The 11,988-nt window shown below is 39.9% G+C and overlaps 1 protein-coding gene across 1 annotated transcript; it reads left to right on the top strand.

Annotated features, from left to right (window-relative positions):
* The first annotated feature begins 2,328 nt into the window (after positions 1-2,328).
* fastkd5 (FAST kinase domains 5) lies at positions 2,329-7,879 on the top strand. Its single transcript, XM_031869626.1, has 2 exons — positions 2,329-2,412; positions 3,263-7,879. The coding sequence occupies exon 2, from the start codon at positions 3,275-3,277 to the stop codon at positions 5,711-5,713; it is 2,439 nt and encodes an 812-aa protein (XP_031725486.1). The 5' UTR covers positions 2,329-2,412; positions 3,263-3,274; the 3' UTR covers positions 5,714-7,879.
* The last annotated feature ends 4,109 nt before the right edge of the window (positions 7,880-11,988 follow it).

The following is an 11,988-nucleotide window of genomic DNA, read 5'->3' as shown; positions in this document are numbered from 1 at the left end:
TTTTGGGGTGCTTTCTAATAGCAGACGACGTTTAATTATTCAATTACATTTTAAAACTATAGGGCCTGCATCATTTACACAGAATCAATCCTCACACATGGAACATGTTGGCTTGATGTTCTTGAATTAAAATGATTAACGTATAATCATAGTATTTTATGGAAATCTAAATATATAAAATACATTGGTGACTTGGTGTTTAATTTGCACTACAACTTGCTGTTGAAACGTTTTTATTTTTTTATTTTTTATTAACAATATGAGGTTATAACTAATTTGTACATGACACAAACATATGGTCATTAACAATATGCCTTGAATTAAGAACTAATTAAAAACCTACTTTAAAATAATGTTTTTTCTTGAACATTAGGCTAACATTCCCACAAACAAATAAAAACAAACAAACATGTGTCTTGCTATCTGTTTGTGGGTACAGAACAGATACATGAAGCCAGTTGAAATTTAGAAATGATAGGTCATAGTAAGTTGTTGTAAAACCATTGCGATAGGAAGTAGTTTGATTACTGAATAGGGGCTAGACATTTTTCATATTACAGCCTATATCTGAGCTGAATGTCAAACATATGTGTATAAAACGTTAATAGTCCACATACATTTCTTCATCGTAATAGCATAATGTGAATTTGGATCAGCATTATTGTAAATTGTATAAACATTTCACAACAGTATTTCTGAAATAAAATTAAAAGCCAATGCATATTTATTTTGGCCTGCTTTTGTGTTGCACTGAAAATACAAATTGATCTCTAACTCAAGGCCATATTTTGTATTTTACAATATGCAGCCGTGTTAGCATCAGTAACAAATTTAATTTCAGTCAAAGATACACATGTTGAATACTCACTGATGTCAGCAAAGACTTCATACAAATGAACTGCCATCAACATGGTGTAAAGTGTCTGTTGCCAAAGCTCTTCCCTCTGTAAGGGCTTGTTTATAACCAAGGGTCAGTCTCACCTTTCAACTCTAGATTCATGTGAAGTCACCAAATGAAGGCTCTGAATTTGAAGTTGCCTTCCTGCTCACTGATGTAAAATACAAGAATATTAAAACATATTGCAATTTAAATGTATGAACTATTAGTTTTTAGTTTTGTTTAAATGTGTCGATAGAAAGGGACTGTAAAATTGAAATAAACAGTAAAGAAATATGGCTATAATCTACAACACATTACTCCAAAAAAGATGAAATTCCTATATCAACTGTGAAGCATTTATGTGTCATGTATTTACACGTTTGTCTGTTTTAGTTTGAGGTTATGTTAAGCAGTGATATGAGGTGGTGAAGATGACATAACAGTTCATGTTTTCTGATGCTATTAAAGTTTTGTTTACCTCTGCATTTTTATAGGGAACTGCAGTTAAAATGCATATATTGTCAATCAGTTAAACAAAACAGACACAATTTTGTTCATCTATAATTTAAATTAATCAATTATGAAGAGTATACCTCAATCTTAAATGGTCAAAAAATGACTTCTAACTTAAACACTCAAGGTCTGTTTAGTAAACTGAAAGGGATTTCTTCAAATGAAATATTCCAATATTATGTTTCAATATTATTGAGCTTCAGAATATACACAAAGAAACATAGAACAATAAGGAAACATCGAATAACAAAACAAAAGCTCTGACTGTGACTCTCTTGTGCTTAAAGAGATTTCATTTTTTTTACAAACAGATCCCTACCGAATGTGTATAACAATTATTATATAATTATGCAGATAACTAAAGTGAATGTAAAATTACTGGTTTGCTATTATAATGGTAAGCTATGCTAAACAATTTAAATTATACATTTTATGGTATACTTAAGTTATTTCAGATATCTTTTTCAAAGTTTTGGTTCGACCAGACTATAAAAAATAAGATAGATATTTAAACAAAGGTTTGTCGTAATTATTAAAACCTATTGGAATAATTTATAACTGCAGGCGCATGTTACCTTTTTTTAATGAAAGATTTTTTTTTCCCATTTTGACTTTTGTCGCCCTGATGTTTGAATCTACCCGGTTGCCGTAGGTCACGCTCTGTTCAGTCCGCTCAGTCATGGCTGCTCTTCACGGAAGCCACATCAACCTGCCACAATAATGTAACACCACAAGTCTGACACGATTCTTTCCAGTCATTTGTTATGGAATCTAATAGGGGCACTGAATATTCCCACACTAAATTATAATCTGTACACAGCAGCATGATATCCTATCTGATTTTAGCTCTTCGATGCTTACATCGTTGAGCTATTATGTGGGCTTCGTTTTGTTTTGAAGGTTGTAGTACATGATTTCCGGTCGTAATCGTAGCACGTTTGCTTCCTCTCTTAACTTCATGAGGTTTTTCACGTTCAGACTGTTAATAACAGTTCCCTCTTGATGCTGGAGAGTTAAAGGTGAGTTTAACGTTCTGTTATATGATATGCATTCATGTGGGTGATGTGATTTTAATAATTTATTACGCCTATTGACACCACATTCCCATTCTACAATGTGGCTGCTCTACTTTGACTATAACATGCAGAGCTCAACTCTGAGTTATACAAAATAAGGTATCTTCTGGTTATAAAGATGTCGCCTGTGGCGTCACATGTCCTTACCTGTTTAACCTGGATGTGTGTATTCAAAGTTTTGAAATGTAATTAGGAGTAAATCTTTTGTTTCTGTGTCAGTGTGTCTAACAGTTGTTTATAAGCAGTGTTGTGCATATAAATGTATAGTAGCATTAGTGTCTTTTATTCATGGTTCTCATCGAGAAGTATTCACTCACCTATACTGTACTGGACTTTTTATTATTAAAAGATATTTGTGACATTTGTCATGTTTGTTAGAGGTATATAACAGTTTTTACCTTAAGTTTGCAACATGTACAAAACAGTTTTATATACTTCATTTTTTTAAATATTTTATTTTATTGTTTAAATCAAAATTGAGTAGCTTAAAACTTTATTCTTTCCACATCTACCTTTCACCCTCTTGAAAAAGCACAGTTTTCATGGCCTTTGACATCCTACACCAAATATCTAATGAAGTAGATACATATATAATGCTATCTTTGTTTATATTGTAATTGCTTTTATTGTTTCTGTTTTTGCCATGTAAAGTCCCTTTGAGTACCTTTTTTAAAGCGCTATACAAATATAATGTATTATTCAATTACATATTAATAATAGTGTTCGGGCGACTTGGCACCTTTGTTTTGCCGTTTGCTGGCTTTCTTTTGAAATCATGCCTTTGTCATTTTAGTCTGGCAGATCGATGGCTGCCTGTGTGCTGTGTCGTCGGGTGCCCAGGCTACGCTACCTCCCAGGCTGGAGAAAGGACTTTACCCAGGCTCAGCTTGTGCCTGTCAAACAGGAGGATGAGATGGATGATCATGAGGGGAAGAAAGAAGTATTGCAACACCAGGGAGCCTCTCCCCAAGGAGGATACAGGCTGTATTACAACCCCTCCTCATATCATCCCTCTGTGTGGAACTCTGCAACCTCCCGGAGCGAAACAGATAATGATGAGGATGAACAGTGTCTCTACACTCTCGCACCTTCCTTCTGGCAACAGAGCAATCACTACAGTGTGAGTTGTTCGCGCCATCTCTCCAGCTCAAAAAACACACTTCTTGACTTAGCTTTCAACAAAGGCCCTGAACCTGAGAGGCCATCGCTTTCACCATACTACAGAAAACTCGCACAGCCAGATGTTAAAGTAGATCCACGTGCCTTCCTCAAATGTCGGCCAGGGTATGCCTCCACGACCCTTGACCTCACGCAGCGGCCTCACCCGATCAAATGGGAAGAGGCCGTGCCACTGCTCCAAAAAGTGGCCGTTTTAAAAGGCAGCATGAAACCATCTGATGTGTCTCATTTTCTTGCGGAGCTCAGCCGCTTGCACCCGGACAAGATGCCGTTAGTGAGGAGTGACCAGCGCTTTATCATGCTCCTCCGATATTCTGTGGAACACCTTCGCCTCTTCACTCAACTTCAGCTGCTGGAGGTGCTGCGGTCCTTTGTGTGGCTGGACATGCCCTCCGCCCACACTGTCCTCGGGCTGTATGAGGCCGAGCTGAGCCGCCGGGCCGACCAGATGAGTTTACACCAGTTGCTGTTAGCCGCTGACTTGTGGCGTTGTATTGGGCGGCAGGTCCCCCAGTTCTTACGGCACCTCTATGATTCCGTCCGCCTGCATCTGGGACAGATGGGGGTCCCTGAGCTGGTGCAGCTGTTGTATATAACGGGAGAGAGTAGGCAGTGCTCAAAAGACTTGATCCATCCTGTGGAGCAGCTTCTCATGCGTCACGTACAGCAACTTTACCCTGAGGAAGTTGGTGCCCTATGCTTGGGGCTATTCAAATCCCAGACTTCCATATCTGAGGGGTCAGTGAATCGTATTATCGATAAGGCACACTCTTTTGTGGAGGAGATGAGCGACTTTGCCATGGTGAATGTGCTGAAATTCCTGCGTTTCAGCTACCTGTATCACAGGGCGTGGCTGCAGGGCATGGCACAGGAAGTTCCTCGACGGGCCCACAGGATGGGTGTCAAGGGCCTAATGCATGTGGCATTGGCCTGTTCAGCGCTGCATTACCGTGATGATGACATCCTATTGGCAATTGCTGACAGAGTTCCCTCGCTGGTGCCACACTGCAGGAGCAAAGACTCATGCAAACTGCTGTGGGCCTTTGGCACATTAGGGTTTCTCCCAGCCCAGAGCCCAAGCTTCTATCCGAGCCTTACAGAGGCCCTGAGAAGGAAGAAAGCTGAATTCCAACGATACCCAGAGCATCTGCTTACTGGTCTTCTAGGCCTGGCCTTTGTCTCGCAGTTTCCAGAGGACCTAATAGCATTAGCTTTGAGTCCTGACTTTGTCAACTTAGCACTGAAATCCTCACAGCTGGAGCTGAAAAAAGACTTGTTCACTTTAGACGAAGCCGTGGCTCTGGAGTTGCCTCAGTGGAGGGGCCCGCGGCTAAGCTGTGAACTGAGAGAGGAGGTGGCAGACATGCTGTGGAAGTTTGCTCAATCGGACTTGTGCCAGAAACCAGAGGTTCGGGAGGCAGAGTCTGCTCTGCAGGATCTGCTGGGAGGAGAGAAGTTTGTATCTAAGAGAATGATTCTCCCCCACACTCGCTCCATCGACCTGGAAGTACACCTTGACTCCGCTGGACAGCCAATACCTGTGAACCCAGCATCCCACACAGCCACACTATCTCAAGATAACCGTTCACCCGAACATCCTTCTCATCAGGGTTGGGAAAGAGTGAATGTAGGAGTAACTATAACTGAGGATCTTTTAGCACAGCTAACCAATACAAAAAAAGACACGGAACCTTTAACCCCTTCTGCTACGGTTGAGCCTACATCTCTCCACAGAGTAGAGCCGGATGAAGGTGGGAGACTGTTTGACACGGCGCTAGACCTGACCAGTGACTTAATAGAAACTCTTACCAAACCCCGGAGCCAAGGCTCAGCCCCTCAGGACTCCAAAGGCACAGTCAAACTCGCAATCCAAGTTTCCAGCAGGAACCACTATTGCTACCATTCACAGCAGTTGTTGGGCCTTCATGCCATGAAGAGGAGGCAGTTGAAGTTGGCAGGCTACAGGGTTGTAGAGCTTAGCCATCAGGAGTGGTTCCCCTTGCTGAGGAAAAGCAAGGCAGAGAAGCTGGCACATCTGCACTGCAAACTCTACAACAGTCTGTAATGATTCTCTGCCCCCCCCCCCCCTTTCTGAGCTATCTTTAGTTTGTTAGCGCAAAGCAGAGAAAACTGTGTATTAAGGAGAGGAACAGCTTGTCTATCCCACCGTTTTTCATTGTTGAGTTTAAGAAACATTTCTTCAGGAGTTTTGTACAAAAAAAAATCGTATTCAACTCCTCACTGTCCTCATATCATTTCATACAATCCTGCAAGATTTTGCTAATACCTTCCAGGATCTGTGGAAGAGTAAAGACAAAACAATGTTTTGCATCATACTTAATCAAACTCACCATCATCATGACGGTAACCTCAGGGGTCACGGCATCTGTTTTAAAGTGTTTTTAAATTGCTGCCCGCTTTGCACGTCAAAGATCCAGCTTGATCTTTTCAACTGATGTGAACTTACCAGACTTCTATGTTGTTTTTTTGTATTGTGACTGCTCATGAACCATGGAATTTGTTATGCAATTTGATATCGACCGGATTAAAATCCATTGCAATTTAATACCAAAGGAGAGCCAAAATATTTCCCAACAGAGTGAATGATCTGTACGTAATGCCTTGTTCATCAGACAGACTCCTGCTGGTTGGAAATGGGGAGCTAAGTTCCCGCTGAGGTGAATAAGGTTTGTTCCACAAAGTAATTGTTGTGTTAATTTATTTGTCTTCGAACAATGTTTCTGAAACAAGGTTACTGCTGAATTGAACCCCCCCCCCCCAAAAAAAATAAAAATAAAAACCTATCAGCTGCTTTTCAGTAGTAATAGTAGTAGCTTCCTAACCTATGAAATAGCAAATACTTTACTGGTGTGTGGCGTTCTATTTAAGTGTGTTTGTTTATTGGACAAGGTGGACAAAATATCTATCTTTCAGTATAATATTTATATAATGCAATACTAGTATCGTCTTGTGCAAACACCTCACTGAAAGGCTCAAAATGTATTGCATGTTAAAGGCTTCCCACAAACACAATGTATAACAGCATTAAGTTTCCACATTTCACTTTTTTTGTGACAACCTTCGACACAAACATGATTTATATGGCAGATCATGCAAAACTTGAAACACCACCGTAGAAACTGTCAGAGCATTTAAGTGACAGACCACTGGTTGCAGCCACTGACTGGGAAATGAGTTCTTTCACACTGGTATGAAATTGATGTTCCCGCGTTTGACTCCTCCAAGCCGTTATACAATGATCTGACTCTGGATGTCATCGGTCCATCTCTTATTCCTCCACTGCAGCGGGATTAGGGGGTGTTCACAGATGTTACCGTTTGTAGTTTTTTATCTGTAGAGGAGAATGTCCTTTTTCTTTGACACATTAGGATATTGTTCTATCACCTTGTATGAACATGAGGTGGTGTAAGAATATTAGAACAACAAAACAGGGTTGCTAAACAGATCCATTAATATCCATTTTAAGAGCTGGTAGATCAAAACTCATAAATCAGGTAGAAGCAAATCTACATCTTTGCTTTACAACGTGCTTTCATGGGCGACTGGCTCAGAAGAGCAGGGTCGTCCTTCAATCAGAGGATCGGCGGTTTGATCCCCGGCTCCTTTAGTCCGTGTCCATGTGTGCTTGGGCAATACACTTAACCTCAAATTCCTCCCGTAGGCTGGCCTGCGGTATGTGAATGGGTATGAATGTTATTAGTTAGCTGACGGTTAGGTGGCACCATGCATGGGAGCCCCTGTGAGCCATCATTGTATGAATGTGAATGGGTGAATAATGACATAGTGTTAAAGCGCTTTGAGTGGCCGGAAGACTAGGAAAGCGCTATACAATTAGAAGTCCATTTAAAAAGCATACTACTTGGCAATATAAATAAGTTTTGTAGAAACAAGACATGCAAAATTATCACTTTGGTCTTTGTCAGAAAAGCAAGACAAAAAATGTATATTTTTAGTTAATGGACTATGTTTTATTACGAATGTATAACAATGAACACAATTTGAAAAAACATGAGAAAACATTGTTTATCTCTTGCTGATTGTCATATCTGTCATATCCTGTGTTGGGAACCTCCCGGAGCAGGATATCCTTGTTACTCCCTGAAGAAAAAGCTGCGATGAGACCTTGGTGTAGTGATACACTGGAGAGACTACAGGTGTGTTGTGTTCCCCTTAAGATGTTTCTCCTTTCCATCCCCTCCCCCCTTTTCCTTTGTGACCTAGAAACCGATGTTAGTGCTTCCATCTTGCCAGCTGTCCCAGTGTAGAAGACAAAAACAGCTTCAAGGTCTCTGACTAGGAAACATTGTCTGGGAAAAAAAAGACAAGAACATCCTGTGAGGAGATTTAATTTTTAATGGCATGCCTAATGCCCAGACATAACTAACATTCCTAAAATGTGGATATACAAACTAATAACCTAAATGTTCTTTCTCATCGTGAAGGCTATTTTGTGGCCCATATCAGCCACTTGCACTTCATATCTCCTTGTTGATCCAGTACAATGGAAAGTAGAAACCCAGGATCCGGAGCACTTGGTTTTATAATTGCCAATTGGACTGAAGATTTAAGTTACCTCTTCAGTAATGGACACAGACTTTTGATAATATCAGCAAATCCTAATTCTCCCCTGTGTCCTTCCCACCCTTACTTGAAGTTACTTGCTGATGGGAGACAAGTGGTATAAAGGGAGGAGAGGAAGTGAGCAGTGGGAAAGACAAATTCAATCAACACTACATCTGCCAGCATGCGTGGGAGCACTTGATGACCCCCTCAGGAGGAGCTGGAGGAGGCTGCTGGGTAAAGGGACTTTGTGGTTGCTCCGGTGCTCCCTGATCAGGATGAGTGAGAGAACTAATGGAGAGAGAGATGTTACAATCGTCCAGCAGAGGGCACTCTCAACTAAGAAAACAGCACATTATGTCTGACTGATAATGATGAAATAGTCCCATGACCCCTTTATACTTATGTATATATATTTTCATGCAACTCACATCAATATAAATGCAAGATGACCATAACTGTGTTCAGATAACAGTCTTAACAAGCTTAGAATAACCTAAAGGAACATTCAAATTACATTTTGTCAATAATGTTTTTAACAGTGCAATTGATTTGCAGACCTATAGCGAGACAGAAACACGTTCAAGCACATGTAAGTACACTTTAACAAGTTTGAGAAAAGTCAATAAATACCTTTCCTATTATTTGCAGATCTGAAAAACAGTAAAAGAGATTAATCATTTGATGCCTTTCAAGTCACTGCCGTTCCTGCAGCTACAATTTTCACACCTCTGAGTGTTCAGGGAGCGTGCTTTTGAAGTTGAGATGATTCACTTTCTCATTTAACACCATTCTCTTTGGGTTGAAATGCGCCTCATTGGATAGTCAAATAAATCCCTTACCTATGGGAGAAAACGTTAGCTCTCTCACTGATGTTGTGTCAGCTCCATTATGTTTTCAGGTTGACGCTAACAGGGGCAAACATGTTTAGGGAATAGGGACAGCACTAGTTTTATCAGAGTGTGGAGTAATGGGAATGATAATCGGCTTAGATCGGATCGTTATTCTGTTGTTATATTGTATTCTGAGGAAATCTACCAAGCAAGGTGCTAAACGTTCTCTTATTTGTTCATGACCGACTGATGACAAGACATTTAATGAGTTATTAACTTGCTATGAACAAAAGTAACCAGAGAATAATCATCGGGTTTAGGCACTATTTTCAAACGCGACCAGTATTCCCCCCGTTAATGGAGGAAGCTCTGGTGGAGTGAATGCTCTCTCAGTAATCCCTGTCTTATTTGCATTTCAATTCTTTTGCTTTTCTCAGCCTGGAAACTAATCCGGCACAGTCTGCATAGCCTGAATTTGCATCAACATTTCTTAAGGTATCTCAACATAGAGACACTACTGTCTGTCGACTATAAATCCTTAACTTAGCTTATTGTATGAGACAGACAAATCCTAATGTCACATATTTTCTAAGCACTTCTGCAACACCCCTACTACTACTTGTCACAAAAAACCCCCACTTCACAGACTTAATCGAGTTCCAGAGCAAATTATTTTCCCTGGAGAGTGACAACAAATTAACCCCGTCGCAATTCTGCATGATGATGGCACTAACTACTCCTGAATGTCTCTGTAGCACCTTCCTTTCTGACCCCTTCTGTGGCATTCAATAATGTGTCTGGATCCTTAAGATTCCAAACACACACACTCTGCTAAACCAACCGCTGCAGCGACGCGACTGATAGGGACTGTTTGCATTCAGCACTTGTCTTTGCTGCTACTGATAGACCTTTATTAGCTTAATCAAGTTCAAGATGTGGTGCTTGGTTCCTCGTTTATTATCACAGGTGTGATATAGGTGTATTGATGATTTGGCTGGATTTTAATTATTGGTGTTGTATTTTTGGCATCTTAAAAAAAAATGAAAGTCAAAGTCATGCACAATTATTTAAGCGATTAGTCGCCTGTAGGAATGTGAGAGATGACCATCTAACCAGGGACAGTGACATTTCTTGAAAGAATTTGACTTAGCAGTGGGATGCTAAAGATTTCCATGTGCAAATGCGTCTGTCATGATGGATTTAGTTAACTCATGCTGTCCATCTGGCCCATGGAAGGTTGCACACCTGCCTGCTGCTGTAAGCGAGAAGAGAGTAACAGTTGCAGACTAAAACCAAAACAATCAGCTGGAAGAGACTGAAACACTCCATGTAGCTGAGGGGGACTGTGGAGGGAGGTGATAGTTATTTGTTGGTTTGCCACAAAGTTTCATTACATGTGAAAGATGTTTTGTATTTTTCATCCAAAACTGGAAGCATTTATTAATATAATATACAGATTACTGCACCTTTAAAAAGCATAATCTGTCAGAATCAAACAATTAAGTCACATAAGTGGGGACAAATGTCTGTGTTTAACACTTAAATTCGTGCTAATTACATGATAAAATGCAACAAAAAATAAATAAAAAAGGACATAGAGGCTATAAGCAAAACACTCCATTAAGGTGGGGCTTTGAACACTTACCTGTAAAACAAAAGCCACTCCCAAAGGATACACAGGCGAGAGCTTCAGATGAATAGATGGAGGAATTCAATCTTTACATGGGTTCACATATTCTCTTTCTTTTATATGCACTTAAAACTGCTGAGTCACTGCATTACAACTTCAGTCTGACACATATCAGGATTCGGGATGCTTACTCTGCAGGATGGGTGACGACGAGAAGAAGCTGCAACGGACAGACTAGGAGATGCAATTCCTTGGCAAGGATCAATGACATGAGGACCTACTTACTGTTTGACAATGTAATAATACTGTTGTATGCCCTGACAAGGACCTGTTGCAGAGCTTGATCAAATAATGTGAAGGTAAAACTAAATTATTAAAGACGTCTGAACATAGATAAATATCAACAAGATTCAATTTACAATTGCAGTGAATTTTGTACACTTTGCTGCCAGCTAGCTGCCACGTGAACCATCATACTGTGTGTTGTAACTCTTGAGCTTCGTTGATAATTGAAAGGTAATTTATTCCAAAGATGATAGCACTACAATATCATTGTTAATTTATTAACCGAATCAGTTATTTCAAAATGTTTCATGCAATTTTGACATGTCAAAGATTTATAAATGTGCCTTGTGCCAGCACACCATTATTACTGACATTCAGATTGTTGAACAATCTTCAAATTTAAAACATCAAGTAAATTTGATTTATATCGCCTTATATCACAAATTTTCCTCAAGGGAACAACCTCTGTCCTTGTCTGTGGCCATTTCTTGGTTTATTCCCAATAAACCATGTCCTGTGCTGAAATACTAAAGGCACTTTGTCTTCAAATGCCCACAGCAGAAAGTGGAATACTGAAAGACTCTTCTCATCATCTTCATGTTTATCCTCCCCTTTTTCCCCGTCTTTCACACAAGAAGCTGGTTAATAACAATATCTTGCTATATTTTATGTTGGTAGTTGAACTGAGACTTCAGAACATGGGGTTTTTCTGTTGACAAATGTATAGTGTATTCATGTTGTATTTGCAGTGCTATTATAAATAGAAGCAGAAATGCCACAAAGAGGTGATGCAGGAATTGCAACATCAGGAACTGGAACAAACATCCAGACATGAAATCCTACATGCCTCTGATGTAAAACCAGTTTCTCTACTCTCTGTAGTCGGCTTCAGATTGTTGATCTCAAAGTTGTATCCACTGTTAGATAGAATAGCAAAATAGTGCATTAGCATAATCAGAGTCTCATGAAATGAAGAAGTGCATTCTCCTTATAATGGTGTGCACAGAGTGA

Source organism: Anarrhichthys ocellatus, unplaced genomic scaffold (assembly GCF_004355925.1).
Source record: "Anarrhichthys ocellatus isolate YVR2014 unplaced genomic scaffold, GSC_Weel_1.0 scaffold47, whole genome shotgun sequence".
Classification (NCBI taxonomy): domain Eukaryota; kingdom Metazoa; phylum Chordata; class Actinopteri; order Perciformes; family Anarhichadidae; genus Anarrhichthys; species Anarrhichthys ocellatus.
The sequence above is the reverse complement of the archived record's forward strand: the minus strand, read 5'-3'. Positions and strand labels throughout refer to the sequence as shown.